Raw genomic sequence first — 17855 nt, 5'->3', positions numbered from 1 at the left:
ATGTTCTAACAGTGCTGGGGTAAACTGAAACACATAGTATGATTTAAAAAAAACTATTTATCCACATAAAAATTATGGTATACGATACTTGACTTCTTACCATACAAAAGTGTCTCTATGGCATCTATACTGTTTTAGAAAACTTACTTGTATAATCCTATTACTACCACTGTTGGTTTCTGACTTGCGAGCAGCACAACTTGTCCTTTTTTGTTATTTGGTCTTTTAGTTTTACAAGCAAAAAGTTTGCTACAGTGTGAGTCATGTAATCGACTTCTCTGGTTGGCTCAACTACTTCAGTTTCTTTCTAACTTTCTTCTGGGGCAGCCATATAGTATCCCTCATTTTCGTCATTGCTGTCCTGAAGCGTCACCAGCTCTTCTTCTGATTCTGGTTCATCTTTTCTAATGTTCTTGACACTTCTTCCAGGTTCAATCTGGAGCTTTTCCGTCCGCCTGGTTCTTGGCCTTGGTTTTTTTTCTTCAATACCAGTAAGATTTGCATCCACTCCTGTGTTAGGCAGCAGATTCAGTATTTAACATGTTGTATTGTAGGGTGGGCAACCACAGCCAAACTATGACATTTTTTCAAAGAAAATTACTCACTGGCTGTATGAATGATTTTTATTAAATCTGCGGCCAGTTTTGCACCACTTAGTGGTACATCCTCAGGCAATCTGTACAAAAAATAATACAAGAAGAGCTCATACAAACTATTCAATCCCCCAATTCTGAGGATGCACCGATAAGTGGTACGATACCGGTCGCAGATTAAATAAAAATCATTCATACAGCCAGTGCAGAATTTTCTTTGAAAAAAAAAAAAGCTTCAGTATTTCCTGACGATCTAATGGAACAATGCCCATTTTTCTTAAACCACTTCTAATGTTGTCTCCACAATTTTTATTCAGCTCTTCAATGAGTTTATTCAACATAGGTGGAAAATGTATCTTCGTCAGAGAGCCTCGGTTACCCTCATTTCTCCATATTTGGAGGAGTGACCTTCACTTACTTTTCAAAAAAGGCCACATCTAGAGGCTGGGCCAAGTGAGTCGAGTGTTTCATCGTAAATGTGATCCCATCACCTCCATAAGATGTCAAAACAGCTTCACAAAAATGGCTTGACAAATTGTGACCAATGAAAAATCTTAGTTGGGGCTGTTTCTGCAGGTAAGGCAAAGCTATTGTAAAATACCAGTCCTCAAAATGTTTTCGGTCAAACCAGCCACTCTTTGTACACCCATAACGCGTGCCCTTAGGCTCTCCAATGCGCCATGAGTCATACAGATTTTCAACTTTGTAAACAACATAAATTGTTAGCAATGTACTATCACCATTGCAAGCAAAGATCAAGCTTGTTGCTGATTTTGCGAAGTCATTTACTTTTTCAAGGTGCTTTTGACCCCTTCTAGAAATAATTTTTTTGTTTCAAGTATCATCTGTGAAATTTGTCTCATCATAGTTTACGATACTGCAAGACTCTACGCCACTAAGTGTTTCTTCAAGATTGTCAAAATAATCATTCATTGTTTTTGTAGAAGTGCCCACTCTGGCCCTTTTGATATTTAGTCTCATTCTTGAGCTAAGCTGCTCTTTGTGTCTCGTCAGAAAGGAAATGACCCAGTCTTCACCTGGTAGATTATTTTCGAACTTCGTTACAGTCCTGCCTTGTTTGCCCAAATATACTTTAAGAACAACATGCAAATCCATGTATGTTAATGGAAAACCTCATTCTCTGAGAAGAATAATTTTATCTGAAAATGAAAAATGTTTAAATAACGTGGTATGTTTGTCTTATTAGATAATTTAATAATAGTATATTATACTTGGCCTAGATGGGTTCTGCCTAAAGATGGTATCTACAACGCTGGCACTGGTAGTGGTACTGTGATTATCTACAGTAATTGTTAATAACTTGGAATGAAACCGGTACTGTATGTGCTGTACTGTACTATAGTGCAGCAAATTAATAGGACCTATCATTCAAAATATACTCTTCCACAGAACTCAAAGTTTTCTGCCTACTGTGAGACTTTTGATGGATGTTTTTGCATTTTCGATATATCTTCATCTTGTCTATGTTATACGTTTCTGAAGCAGCATGCAAAGTTAATTTTCCTTTCTTTACATCATTCACAGCTTCATCTAAATCATCAGCATTGTACTGATTTTGTCCCACGGGGCCTCTTGTAAAACCTAGGCATCATTTTCTAGCCAAAAAAATGAAAAAATATGAATTGCATGGAATTTACATTCAATGGGGTCAAGTGATACATGTACCACTTGACCCCGGGCAAGACAATTTTTTTATTTTTTATTTTTTAGAAAACCTTTTTTAAATATGTAATAACAATAGCAAGTTAATGATCTTAGATGTATTCCTTAACTTTTACGAGAAATTCAGCTTTATTCAAATGTAGGATTTGTGTTTGTTGAGTAAAGTTGCCAGTACCTTAAAAAAAGCATAACATAACCTGTCAAAGTAAACAATACAGCTGAGCAAAAAATTGGTGAGAAAAAACAGTTGACTGTTGCAGGCTTTAGAACAGATCTTGATGGTCAGAGAAACATAATTGTTGCCAACATTTACTTTGAGTTGCTAATACACTGACATATTACAACGAATGTTGCATTTTGTCTCAGTTTACCCCATCGTATCACTTCAACCCAGATTATGGTACTTTCCCCTAAGCATCTGAATAATTCTGGAAGACTGTTGCTTACCCCAGATTCTTTCAACTTACATGTTTGTGTGTTATGTGACATTATTATTGCTGTATGGTGTCTTCTTCCTGTGGTTCCTTCACTTCCTTAAGTTATCTTCTACAATACTGCCTTAAAATGTTTTTCTCTCGCATAACACTTCAACATATTCCTTCCACTTTCCAACTTTCCCTTCTTTTGAAAGTACTGGCCTGCCTCCAGACTTTTGATATCCTAGATGTGCTACTATTTTATCCCAAGACCTCTTCAATTTTCTTATAGGTGTTATCTATTTTCTCATAGTCTTGCAAGTTTCAACATACTTGCATTTCTTCCATAACTATTCCTCCTTGGCCATTTGCACTTGCTGTGGATCTCATTTATGAGACATTTGTATTCCCCTTTCGCTGCTACACCCACTGAATTTTTTCATGTTGTCTCCCTTTCGACAACGTAATTCAGTATCTTATGTTACAGCTCTTATTTCTACAGACTGCTCCCTTGGAAACTTTCAATAAACAGTGCTTTTTTTAAGTTTAGCCATGCTCCATCTCCTTAATTTCTTACATTTCTGCATTTTACAGTTTTAATATGCAGTTCATAAGCAACAAATCCCCATCCATGCCAGGGAATGTTTTATTGTGTAAAATCTAGTTTCGAGATCTCTCGGTGTCCCCAGGGTTCTTCCACGTATACAAAATGCTTTTGTTATTCTCAAGCCAAGTAATAAAATATTTAACTCCTAAAATGTGTTATACATGTTTAGAAAAATAAATGTTCCTTTAAGGAATCTTTTTATTTGTATCGTGAAATCGATTTCCTTCCCAGTTCCAGCAGTTGGTGGTACTTAGATTTACGTTGCCGCGTGCTCTGGTTGTGATCAAACGAAGGTGCCGACGTTGCCAAATGTATCCAAAGTTGAATTTAGTGGCGCCTGTAGACCACGTGTGTTGAAAACATGGAAGAAACAGGTATGAAGGATGTTCATTGCAACTCCATTTAGTTTACAATTATGTTTTTGTTGTAGATATATGAAGAATATTTTGTTAGGATTGTAATTCACAGATAATAGGTTAAGTTAGTTGTAACTTCACCCAGGAGGTCTTATGTTTTACTCGTTTTAAAAGTTGTATAAGTTAATGAAATAAGTGGATATGTCGAAAGCTGATGTCAGTCTTGATATATTTTCTAAATTATACATTGCTAGATCGGTATTTGTGTTGCTTTCGTTTGTGTTTGTGTTCGCCGGTTTTTGTTTACATTCTGTGAGAACGTGCGATTCCTACACATGCGAAAGACCTGTTCATACTGTTATGTGGTAAACGTCGTATATTAATTTTACTTACAAGTACTTACATTGTACACGCAGGTTAACGTATTCAATTTCTTTATATTGTATAGTACTTTATGTGAGTGTGTAATTTATGTTTGATGCTCTCATGTTAACAGAACCTGTGCTTGGGGAGAAGAAAAGTAGGAAAAAAAAGAGGGAGAAGTCAGTTGCAGATATTCAGCATGAAGAATCGTTTCATTTACAGTCTTCAGACAAAGTAGCCAAGCTAGACACATCTGAATGGCCACTTTTGTTAAAGGTGTATTTTTTGTTTAATCTTGGGTGAATTGTGTATAAACCATGTTGCTAGTACTGAGTACTACTTCGCATCAAGTAATTACTATTAGATGTTGAAAATATTCGACAAGATTGTGCATCTTGGTGTCGTCAGTAAGAGCTAATTCTTTTATTTTCAGAACTTTGACAAATTAAATGTTCGCACGAACCACTTTACCCCGTTACCATTTGGATGTTCTCCTCTTCAAAGGAGCATAAAGGATTACATAAAGTATGGATTCATTAACGTTGATAAGCCAGCCAATCCAAGCTCCCATGAAGTAGTTGCATGGATTAAAAGAATTCTCAAGGTGGAAAAAACTGGTCATTCTGGAACATTGGATCCAAAAGTTACAGGTAAGTACAATGCCAATTTTAGTTAAATTATTGAATTGATGAATTAGAAATAATTTGGCTGTTTGCTCATTACACTGCAACTGAAAGTATTGTTTGAAGAATTACGAGAAAGTTGAAACAGAAGGGTGTGAGATAAAGTTAGGTTTCTTAGAGTATGATAAATTTAACTTATCGTACCATCAATGGGATACTTATTCAAATTGTTTAAATTTAAAACAAAATACAGTTGTAGGTGAGTGGGCTTTAGGATCAACTAATCATTTTTACTTACTTCAGTTTTTATTAATAATACATTTGCTTTTAATCATACTATTTTAGACATTTCCAACATCTGCATGTGGGCGGCCCATCATAAACTGTAGCTGATTTCTGTAGTATGTAAATTGTCTGCAATCTGTGAAGTTTGATTTGATTTCAAAGAGGATATTTCATAGGTCAGTGTTATTGCTTTTTCAGTTAAGAATCAGTAGGCCTAAGTACACACATGAGAAGATATTTTTTTCATTTTCTCATAATTGTGGGCTAATGCAGCAACCAGTAAATTAATTTCTAAAACAAAAAACAAATAAAAAATGAGGATATTTAAAGTGTAATTTTTATGTAAAAATTATGAGCTGTTAATATACTTACTTTTATTTATTACCAGTGTGTCATTTTGATCATCAGGCAACAACAAAATCTTTAATGTAACCTATGTATCACTGTTAGTGCTGTGGTCCCAATGAAAATAAAATTATAAGAGGCCATTATGTGTCAGTGCCATGAAAAACAAAAATCTTGCTGCATTTAATGTGCAGTATTTAGGTCACTTTACAGAATTATAAATAATATCAGGGAACTTTGAGGGAAAAAAACGGAAAAATCTCATTTTTGTCTCTGTAGGTGAAATGGTTTGTTTACTGAGATGTCATGAATCGTCGCTGACCAGGCACAGCTGAGTACATGCGCTGCTTCCCTACACCCTCATTCTTACTGCTTCTCCCCATTCTGCCACTACTTCTTGCCACCAGCCTAGCAGCTGCGAATGAGAGGCAGGGAGGGATGGGGAGTGGTTTGTTTGGATTCTCAGAGATTGTTGGCGCAGTGGCTGGAGATGGTTTTCATGTGTGCATGAGTTGTGTCTGAGTCATTGTGTGAATGTGTGTGCACTCTTGTATTCTGACAGAGGCTGTGACCGAAAATTTAATTGTGAGAGTGTGATTGTTTTTTCTACATGCCTGTCTGTGGCTCAGTGATCATCTTTACGGTGAGTTGCTACCTATCCTCGTCACTGCAGGGTGTACACAAAGTACGGGAGCACTTTCAATTATTTATTGCTCAAGAACTAAACATTGTACAGATGTCGTACATATTGCATTTTGGAGAGAAACTCTGACAGTTTTTTTTTTTTTTTTTTTTACAAACATATGAGATGCGAACCATGAGTGACCTGGCAGTTGTCAATATGATAATCGAATTCTTGCCATACCTGTCCCAGCATGGCATCATCAGCTGTGGCAGTCACTTCCTGTATTCTCTCCTGGAGCTCTACAACACTGCGTGGTAGAGGCGGTACGTACCTCAGATCTTTGTGTCTCCATAGAAAAAAGTGACACGGAGTGATATCTGGTGATTGGGGAGGCCATTTTAACAAACAGCTGTCCCCATCTATAGCACAGCCAATCCATTGATGCGGCAGTCCGTGTTCAGGTACCCACGAACTTCACAATGAAAATGGGGTGGAGCCCCATCCTGCTGAAAGATAAATAGTGTGTCCAATTGCATTTGAGGCATCAGCCATTGCCCCGACGCGCCCAAGTAGGAATATCCAGTGACAGTGCTCTCAGCGAAGAAGAATGGCTCATACAGTTTTCGACGTGATAAGACACAAAAAACATTTACCTTGGGGAATCGTGCTCAAATTCAGTGCATTCACGTGGATGTTTTGTACCCCAGAGTCGACAATTATTCCTGTTTACTTTCCCATTAGTGTTGCTTCGTCAATAAAAATTAAGCGATCAACAATGCCATCCCCACCCTCATTCAGTTGTTGCAACTGTAAACAAAACTCAAAATACTTGTCTTTGTTGTCGTCATTGAGCTTCTGCACTAGCTCCAATTTGAATGGTTTCATAGACAGCTTCTGTTGCAAGACTTTCCACACTCATTGGCGCCATTTTGAGTTTACAGGATGCACGACACACCGACGTCTTTGGACATTCTTATGAATGTCTCTCGTAAGCGCTCTTACATTCACTTCACTTACACTGGGACGTCCGCTTTTCTTTGCCGGGCACAGCAACCTGTCATAAAGAATTTGCTGTGCCAGTGGTAAATGGCCTTCCTTGTTGGTGGCTTCTTACCAAACTTGGTTCTAAACATCCGTTGAACAGCTATAGCACACTTATTTTTGTTGAACTCCAACACACAGGAAACTCGCTTCACACCTGAACTCACCATGTTTTCGTCTAGCGCTGACTACCGGCAACTTACCAAACTACGGTGTGGTGGTATACACGGAAAAAAAACTTCCAGGGTTGCTCTTCAAAATTACATGTGTATGATATCTGTACAGTGTTTGGTTCTTGTGCAATAAATAATTGAAAGTGCTCCTGGACTTTATGTACACCCTATATTGATTCTGGTAGTATTTGCACAAGTTATGTGCTGCATGGATTTATCACTGCAGTCTCATTTCATCAGCAGTGTCTGTGACATGTGAATAGCTGGCCACATGAGAGGACTTCCAAGACGATCGGAAACAGCAGGCCATTTCTGTGGGTGCTTCTAACGGATCAGGCCTGCCAATGTGAAGCTGTAGGCCCTGCCTGTCAGATCTAGTCCAACCGATCTGCCTACAGGCTGAGTCTGTCTGTGTGTGGCATAATGCAGCAGATTTTATTGATAATCTATGGTCCCAGGACTGTGGTGCGCCTCGGCAGGCCAGCGGTCACGGGCGATGCATTTCTGGAATTGCAACTGTCTCACTGCAAGTACATTGCACAGTGCAGCATGTGATAGACTCTTATTTATTCTAGTACATTTTGAGACTTCAAAAGTGGTTTATATATGAGAAAGTTTGGACGATAAGAAGAGGAAAATTTTGGCAGTGGCTGGCAGTTTGTACGTTATGCTCTCATATATTTCTTGAAAGAAAAATCACACAACACCTGTAAATGAGTAGACATAACACAATGGGTAATAACTGACAATGATGAACATAGTAGAACCAACATTTTATTGGCGATTGGTTTACACGACTCTTCCCCGGCTTTTACACCTCTTTCAAGAGGCCTATTTTTATTGAGGTATTTTAAATGTGTCTTGCGGCTCCAAGGAAGTGCGTATTTTTGTCACCAAATGTTTTGTTTTATTGAAATAAAATGACAACAGGGTCTTAAAACACACACAACATTTGGCTTGCTTTCTCCACCTAAAAAGAGTCCATTACGAAAGATGGTGATGTTATTACTTAAAATTTTTGCTCACATGGCAGAGAAATATGGAAGTCCTTACATTGTGTTTGTCAGCTTATGCCTCTGCTTACCCTTGGGATCTCAAGAGTTGTCAGGGAAAAATGCTAAGACTTGTCTGGAAACCAGGGACTTTCACTTGGGGAAACTTGTGGCAACCTTGAACAGGGAACATATTGTCTTACAATTGTCAAAATGAATGACATTTGGTTGACATATTCATTATGAAAGGGCTGCTGAAATGTAGCTGAATCATTCATGTAAATACAATAACTCATAATATCAAAATAATATAAACAGCTTAAGTACTTACCAAACACTGTAGTGAGCATGTAGTATATCACATTTGTGCGTAGGGGTACTCCTTTATAACAAGATAAGATTTGTTGCAGAAATGGGAAAAACAAAATACTGTAATAAAGATTAATCATGCAAAAGGAAATGGCACTTAGTTCACAGGCACTTTCTTCGTCAACACTGATGTTACCTGTGCTGTGGCCTGTGGAAGTGTCATTGGATTTGCTCAAATGATATTATATTTTCAACATTACTTTCTGCAGTATCTTCACTCTTCCATGGTTCTTTAATAACCATTTCTATTTAATGTACAACATTACTCCAATTTTTTGGTGTCATTTGTGCCACTGCTTCTGCTAATAGACCTGCTCTGCCTTCTGTAAATCGTCCTTTGTGTAAAGAGTAGTCAAATGAAAAGGTACGAAAAGTCATAACAACCAAACAAGTTGAATTTGTGTATGTCGCTTTGGGATAACATAGTGAGACGTCTAGGGATGTAAACATAGTATTGTCATGTAAGCATGAAAAGTTTCAAAGCTGTGCCCTGGCAAGTGATAATCACTGTCTTATTTTATGTCCAAGCTGTGATACTCATCAATTTCCTTGATAAGGAAAAACTATTAACAGTGATTTATTCTGTGAGGTGGCTCGGGCTGCTCATGGTGGGAGTGATTCTGCTCCATAATAGTGCATGTCCACACGTCAAAAGGTTGCAAAAGTGTGACGGCTAGAATAAAGTGGGAGCAAGTTCAGCATCCACTCTGCAGCCTAGACATGTTACCCTGCAACTCCCGTGCATCTGTTCACTAAAATTACATCTCAAAGGGTAGTGCTTCAGCTTGTACTAGCTTCTGTCATAGGCTCAGGAATTCTGGAAACAGGGAATGTCATGGCTCATGAAACAGTGGGATACTTGTGCTCAGGCCTCTGGTGATTAATTTTGAATGAGACTTCAATTATACCAACACTATTATTTCGTACCTTTTCTTTTGAATACCAGCTCATACTAGGTGTCCGTTACTTATTTAACGAGGCTCTCTCTTCTCTGTGCTGTATTTTTCCTTACAAACATTGATGACAGCGTTTCTATGTGTCTTCAAAGTGTCTGCAGTTCTTTAGGCTACCTTCATTACAGGCAGTAGTTGTATCGTTCTCTCTCTCTCTCTCTCTCCATATCGAAATACTCACACGCTGAGCACACAAACTCCTGTGCCTGCCCGTGCAAAACATGCAGATCACTGAACTTTCTGTTCAGCAACCACACTATTCTACACGTCTGCTGCAAGTTTCAGACATTCTCTAGCGTAAAATAAACTTGCTGCACAGAGAGACAGCACACAGCAAAATAGTCATAACTATTAAGGTTACCAGCTGCAAGCTTTATCTGCAACTGGCTATAGTAGCAGTAGCAAAGAGAAATTTGATAACTCTGAATGGAACAGAAGGTGTGACCAAGTGCATTCTCTGATTGCCTTTCACTATAGTAGCAGCCTTGTAAACAGCTAGATGTAAATCATTTTGTTGTTCTTATCCAGATATAGATGCATGTAAGTAGAGATCTGCGCAGATACAAAAAATTCTATCTGCACCTTATTCACAAGACCCTTTATTTGCATCTGTGAGTTCCATGTCTGCCTTATCAATCATGTCAGCAAAGTCCTGTTACTTTCCAGAGTTGTGTTTGGAAATGGATTTCTCAAGGTGGCGGAGTTCCTGGCAGTGGCAGCGAGTGCCATGGGGCAGGAGCTCTCTGGAGTGCTCGATGCAGTGTGTCTGAAGTTGTGTGGTGTGGATGCTAGGAGTATAAGATTGGTGATCATGTAAGATGCAGCCAACAGTTCTCAGGACTCTGCTGTGCTGGTACATTAGGTTGTTTTTCAGCAAGCAGCAGTGCTCCCAGTGTGCCTGGACACTAAATTGTTCCCAGGGAGTAACAATGTTCCACAGGCTGGAACAGCCTTTTTAAGAATAATAGCCTTTTATTACTATCATGCATTTTAAAAGTTTGAGTAGGCATTTGACAGATCATCATTGTTTAGTTTCATAATATTTCACAAATTTTAAGTCAAAATTTCATGTTGAGAGTAATAAAAATACCAAAAATATCTGTAGTGAGGCATTTATAAAAGGCGTCACAAAGCTTATTACATCTTCCAACTCGTTTGCCAACATTCAAGTCACTTGTGTCGATGTGTCTCGCATGAAATTACTAGAGCATCGAACCACTGAAAGTTAAGTGGCTTACAACATCTCTAGTTTTCTGTTGTATCATGTGACATTCCCCCTTTTCATCAACTTCTGTAGGTCATAAAAAAAGACTGTGACAGTTTGATAAGAATTTGTTACTCTGTGTACATCACTCTTCTTATCATTGCTATCTTAGGGAATTTCACAGTAATTTTTTCATTAGGCATGTGACTTTTAAAAGTTAAGCTTACTACTCTCCTGGTAGTTAATAGTTGTGATGCACTTTCTAACTTATAAATAATCATAGTAATTAAAACAGTTACGATAACCACCAATGACAAGTGAGAATTTTATTTTTGTTTATAAAATAAATTAGTTTGTATATGTTAGGCATGTGACAGAGAATAGACAAGGAAAAGATCATTTTAGAAATTTGAGAAAACCTGAAGTTTTACATATTTGATGTATAATATGTTATGATAGCCAGAACCTTTCATTATGAGTGTATGGTAATGAGACTTTTCCTACATTTCTGCTACTTGCTGTATATTGTTATAGATGCTAGTGCATGTTAGGCATGTGACTGTAAGGTATGTGACACTTTGTACATGAAATTTAATTACATAGAGCTTTAAAAATGACTGAAATATACCACAAGAACACCTTAAAACATGACTAAAGGTTTATTTATTCTATGAATTTACCAGGAAACCCCACGATGATACACTTCACTAAAAGATGAAAATAAGGCTGCAATCATAAACAGACATTAACTATCAAACAATACGACAGTATACTTAAACCAACCACTTAACATGCATTGTATCCAGAAAACTCAAGAGCAAAAAAAAAAAAGTTGGTTCATATAAAACAGACACTATGACAGCATAATCCTTGTTACCTGGCTATACAAAGATGGCACCCTTAGTTTTTAACAAAATCAGTCTCCTCAGTTTTCACCTACATTTGGCATAACAACTGAGATAACACGTAAGTCTATTTGAGACTAAAAAAATTATTATTATTAATCACATCACAGGTCATCTTGCACAATATTATCGGAACTCTTCTTGCACGATGTGTCACCAACAACTCTTGTCTTTTTATCTATCTATGTCTGGATCCCGCTCCAGCTACTGCTGGGTCTGGGTGCTGATGAGTCCTCTCCATTTGACTCGGTCCTCTCACCACTTTTCTTCATCCACTTGCTGCCAAGTTACACCTGTCCTTTCCGCAGATATTCTCACTCCCGTTTTCCACCGTGTTCTTGGGTGCCCTCTAGGTCTTTTTCCATCCATCTTTAGTTCTTCCCTAATTTTGGGAAGTCTTTGCCCATGTGCCCTCTTAACATGCCCATACCATCTTAATCTCTTTTTTTTTCAATTTCTTCTCTCATACTTTCTTATTTAAGGTCCTTTCTAATCTCTACATTCCTTACTCTGTCCATTCATGTTTTTCCCGTAACTGCTCTGAGAAATTTCATTTCCCCTGCTTGCAGTCTGCTCCAGTCCCTTTCTGTCATTGTCCATGTTTCTCCACCATAGGTGACAATAGGGAAGTAATAATTCTTGTACATAAGGAGTTTTGCTTTTTCTGAAACTTTCTTATTCCAAATCAGGTGTTTTATTGTTTGGTAGAAATTGCCTCCCATCTGTAACCTCCTATTAATTTCATTGGTTATTCTTCCATCCCTAGATATTTCACTCCCTAAATAAGTGAAACTTTCTACCACATTGAGGGGGTTCTCCATTCAAGGTAATATTTCCATTGATCCCTTTCTATCTTCCAAATACCATTACTTCACTCTTATCTTTATTTATTTTTAATCCGTACTTTGTCTTTTTATGGTTGACATAAATATGCTTTAGCATGACTGCCTGCTCTACAGTTTGCTTCTCGCACTTATTGTAGAGAAATTTTATGAACATTTGTGTCTTGTTCCTGCTTTGGAAGTTTTCTCACTGTTGCTGTTAAAGTTTCCTTTCTGTGCCTCGTTTGCACCTCTTCTTTTCCTGCCAGTGTCGCACTACTTTTCATCTTTTGGTGACACTCTCTGTCTCTCTCTTACTGCTTCACTTTACAATGTTTTTTGTCTACACAAGCTAGCTTCTTCCTCCAATTTTGCCAGTTTACATTCCCAGGTGCATGACATATGGCCACTAGACTTGGTCAATGTTTTGGAGGAAGAACAGGCTTGTCATACGCCTAACAAAATGAAATTTATAGAATGCTCCACCTCATATTTCAGAAACAAACATAATTAGATGAGAATTAATTATTCCTGTAGACTCACTTGTGATGAAATTAGAGCATGGAAATTCTCAATCCAGAAGGCATTGCTTCACAGCTCAAGCATGGAAAAATTAACTTAGATTATAAACATGTGACCAGAACCATGTGTCCAAACAGTATTGTCACCCATTTTGAATAATTTGGTTGGTGTTGACATGTAAGATTCATGGATGCTGTGTGGAACTATCAATGGCACCAGCTTTTGAAAATCCTTTCCCCCTGATGTGGGAAGGAGAAAAAATTGTCATGTGCCAAACAGCAATTTTACATTTTTCTTATTTACTGTTACACCAGTCTTCGTACATGAATTTCTGGCAGTTAATTTTGTTATATTTGGGAAGTATATATAATTACCTTTCACTTCGTATGCTAGTTTCTTGAAAATTAAAACATGCCTATCTTGTCCAAAATATTTTGAAATGTGCCTCTCATTCACTTACCACAGGTAACACAATTTTATAAAAAGTGTTTAATAATTATATTGCCCTTGAATTTTTAACTACAAAGAAATAATTATTGTGTATGTACGCACATATCTGCAACAGCTCACACTTTTGTCTGCGAGGTGACGATTGCTGCGGCTATCCACATTCTCATGCCTCTATATATAGGACTAGTGGAGATGGTGATTCACTTTTTATAATGACGTCTCATAACGTTGTTTCCATTATTGATCACTCACCTATAGTACTATGCAGAATGCAATAAAATATATTTGTATTGCCTTATGATTGTAAAACTTGATAACTGGTTACAAGAGAGGTTTGTTTATTAACAGCTCATTGTATTGCAGAAAACTGACTTTCTTTGAATATTTATGAACTGTGAAGGTGCTGGCTGATGGGGAGGGGAGAATTGAAGCATGTGGAAATCAGAATAACTTCTTTTAACACATATATGACATTGACATTGGTGGGTGTGTAAGTGACTAGAATTGCAATTCTGTAAGACAGGTAGAATGTACACCAATGTGCATTACTGTTGCTTGTATTTATTGTTGTTACCACTCCTGTTAGAGTATACAAGTGGGCTAGAACTTGATCAGGTGTTGAGTGATTAGAGCGAAGTACGCAGAGGTGATGTGCACACATGTGAGACATTATCAGCAACTGAAAGAGCTTGAAGTCCTTATTGTGGGTCTCTGTTTGACTCACTGGTTGAATTGTGCAATATCAAGATTTGTGGGGCATTCAAATGTGACAAGTGGTCCTGTGTTGGAATGTATGGGAGTATGAGGACAGACGTACCCATTGTCAAGGTTCTAGTCAAGCACATGTGACCACTTTAAAGGAGGATTGCTGTTCCATGTATCAAGCACATTGTAACACACATCTGGATTTGCCATTCAAGAGCAAGTAATGGACTCACTGTAACATTCCGTCACCCCACATCATTGGTCAGAGACTAGCAGCAGTCGGACTTGGCAATTACAGTCCTGTGAATGGGCTGCTGTTAATACCATGACACAAACAGCTGCGTTTGGAGTGGTGCAGTGGCCGGGAAGCTTGGACTACTGATGAAGGCACCTCACGGTGGTTTGCAGAATATACATGTAGATGCAGAATTGTGTTGCATCATGTCCAGTGATGTATTATGGTTCTGCACTATCCCTGAAGACCATTATTGGCAAGTATGGCAGTGGCCTTGAATGAAATCTCATTGTTTTGGAGAAAGGCATTAGTGTTAATCTTGACGTCATTGTGTACCGTATTTACTGGAATCTAAGCCGCACTCGAATCTAAGCCACACCTGAAAAATGAGACTCGAAATAAAGGAAAAAAAAGGTCCTGAATCTAAGCCGCACCTGAAATTTGAGACTCGGAATTCAAGGGGTGAGAAAAGTTTTAGGCCGCACCTCCAAATCGAAACAAAGTTGGTCCATTGTAATATGAGACACAATTTAGGTCGAATGAAAGATGATACAGCTACAGTAGTTTGGTTCGAGTCGTAAGCTTAGCAATTAAGCTTTACCAGGTAGCCATTGTTATGCGTCAGGCGCTCAGTCCGCACTTATACGGGTACCCTTCCTTTTTCACGTGCATCGTCTGGTTTGAATCGATTACTTATTTTGCTTTGATCTGATAAGTGCCGTTTTCTTTGTTATAGGTGTTTACGTGACTCTAAGCTGAAAATGCATTACTGTACTGTGTCATGCATTGTTTGTCGCATTTTGATAGTGCGTGTTTACGGCCTGTCGCCGCTTGCGGCATGACTTGCTTTTGTGCTACCGCCGCTTAAAAAAAAAAAAAGAGGAATCGTCTCATTAGCGAAACAATGGCAAGAGACTGCTATTTGTTGTTACTTACACTGCTGCTTTATTTGATAATGATCAACAAGAACTAAATTATAGACTGCGTATAATAGAACATGTTCTGAACGAGAGTTTAGCGAAAATTTTTCTCCGTTTGAAAATCTTTGCGGCCGCTTCTTTAGTACATCAAATTCTACACAGAAATTTGTCATCTTACATTTAAAATCTAGTCAGTTGCCGTGCTTCATTTCTGACTGTATCACTATTCGGCATAAGAATAATACGAATATAAACAAGACACGATACGTATATTCTTCCGCGTTTGCTGTTGTCTCACTCTAGTTTCGTAGTTTATTAGGCAGACAGGATTTAAATGAGATAGCAGCAAACACGAAAGAATACATGGCAAAATGTTTATATTCGTATTATTCTTATGGTGAAGAGAATACTGCATGTGATTCACATTTCATCAGGTTCCTATTAGCAACCATCTCTTCTCACAGGTAGGAAAAAACTCTGAACGTAGAGTTGGCCATATTGACAAACATCCCTAACAGTCTTGCCAGTCGGATTTTCGTAGTACATTGAAGTTCTGCTACATTCGAAGATGAACAATACGGAATTTGTATTTACTTCGTTGGATAATGTATGAAAATGCAGTGGTCGAAACTCGGGGCGGAGAAAAAAAAAGCTCGTCTTCTACCTTTTTTTTAATTTATTTACTGATGCAGAGGTTTTGGCGCAAGTATTTATTTTTGTGCCCACAAAGCATGCCTGTGTAGCGCTACATATATTCGACGGCAGAAGTTAGTTGTGGCGGCACCTACCAACATTTTTCAGAACTTCCGCTTGCTTTGCACTCGATTCTAAGCCGCAGGCGCTTTTTTGGATTACAAAAACCGGAAAAAAAGTGCGGCTTAGATTCGAGTAAATACGGTAGGGGTCCATCGGGTATGACTTCAGGTTACAGCTGGTAGTGATTGAGTGAACTTTTGACAGCACAGTTGTACATTAAACACATGATGCCTTCACATGCTACCTCTCTTGTGACAGCATTGTGGTGCCAGTTTTCAACATGACAGTGTTCATCCACACGTGGTATATGCCTCTGTGAACTGTCTGCTTGATGAGGTGCTGTGGCCAGTGAAATTCCCAAACCTGTCCTCACTAGAATGAGTGTGGTCCTTGCTCAGATGTCGGTTCTGTCTCCGTGCCAATACCCAGAATGTCAAGGACCTGTTGGGGCAAGTTTGCCTCAGAGAGGATAAAACTGCCTTGACAGCGTTCCCAATGAATCAGTTCATGCATCCAGGCCAGTGGGGATGAAACACTGTACTGGTATGTGACTTCATACTCCCAAAAAAGTTTGTAAATTTGACTTAATTTTTAATCGCTGAAATGGCATCAAATTCCCTCTCAAGCCATGAAGTTTTTTTCCTTGAGTCCTTTTCAGATGATTCACTTTTTTTTGTCAGCATGTATATTAAGAGGACATTGTGTAGCAAGTGAACATTTATGAAATATTTATTGTCAAGTAGATGTGATAACAGTCATATATTGACTGTACAGTTTCAAAAAGGTATGAATAATGAGCGACTATTCATCTCATTGGTCTCAAAATTGAGGAAATAACAATTGTAGCAGCATTTATTAATGGCCTAATCAAAATTAACAATATCTGAAGGATTGTATCCTAAATAATGATCACTAATGAGAATTGGAAAAGTTATGCAAAAATAATTGATATTTAAAAACTTTATTTTCTTGAGAAAATTAGGCCTATAAACATAAAAAAAAAAAAAAAAAAATTCTGCTACCTTTCTTCAGACGGCAGCTGTGACATGTTGGGTTAGTACAGTGGTTTGTTGTTTTATATAGTTATTGACAGTCAATATGTTGATGTTATGTATCAGATTCTGATGTTCAGTTTAGGTATTTTTGTAGCAGCTAGTGATGAATCAGTATAGTTTTCAAAAAGTAAAAAATGATGGCTGTATGTTGATAATGGTACTGGGTGCACTCAGCTTCGTGAGACCTACTGAGGAGCTACTCGGCAGACAAGTAACCATTACAAGTATAAGAAACCTGCCAATGACCGGAGGAGTGGTGTGCTGGGCACATGCCCCTCCTTAATGCGTCCAATGGTACCATTGGCAAAGGATGACACTGTGGGCTGTTGGTTCCAATTGGCCAAGCTAGGACCGGAACATGGAACTTATATTGATATTGATTCTTCAGAGTATTATCTGGTTACTGATGTGTTTTTTCTGGATAACTTCATGCCAACATTCTTGTCCATTCCATTTACCTTGTGAATATGCAGAAAAAAGAAATTTGTTTGACAGGAGCCACATGGGAAAGTCAACTACAGTTAGAACTGGTCTCCTGCTATTCTGCTCATTAGTTGGGTCAAAACCAGTCCTCTTTGTCATATGCCTATGAAAATCAATCCACTTTTGCAGTCGGTAAAGTATAATACACTCATTAAAAAAAAAAAAAAAAAAAAGATGACACACCACAAAGGAATTATCCAAATTGGACAGAAATCAATAGATGTGATATACAGGCACAGACAAACAAATGATTACAATTTCAGAAAAATTGGATGGTTTATTCAAGAGAAAGAGCTTTACAAACTCACAAGTCAGTAGTACATTGGGCCACATCTGGCTGTTACCCAAGCAGTTATTCGACTTGGCATTGTCTGA

General features: G+C 38.0%; 1 protein-coding gene across 2 annotated transcripts in view; it reads left to right on the top strand.

Moving 5' to 3' along the window:
* Window positions 1-3530: 3530 nt before the first annotated feature.
* Window positions 3531-17855, top strand: part of LOC126484212 (H/ACA ribonucleoprotein complex subunit 4) — an 86765-nt gene continuing 72440 nt past the window's right edge. Inside the window, exons 1-3 of one of the 2 annotated variants that reach the window (XM_050107625.1) lie at window positions 3531-3673; window positions 4152-4294; window positions 4452-4668. In XM_050107625.1, coding sequence (XP_049963582.1) covers window positions 3661-3673; window positions 4152-4294; window positions 4452-4668 — 373 coding nt within the window. In that variant the 5' untranslated portion in view covers window positions 3531-3660. Of the gene's footprint in view, window positions 3674-4126; window positions 4295-4451; window positions 4669-17855 lie in introns of those variants that run through there. The other variant, XM_050107624.1, reaches the window with a different exon arrangement.

This window comes from Schistocerca serialis, chromosome 6 (genome assembly GCF_023864345.2).
Source record: "Schistocerca serialis cubense isolate TAMUIC-IGC-003099 chromosome 6, iqSchSeri2.2, whole genome shotgun sequence".
Lineage (NCBI taxonomy): Eukaryota > Metazoa > Arthropoda > Insecta > Orthoptera > Acrididae > Schistocerca > Schistocerca serialis.
Note: the sequence above shows the minus strand (reverse complement) of the source record. Positions and strands in the feature narration are given on the sequence as shown.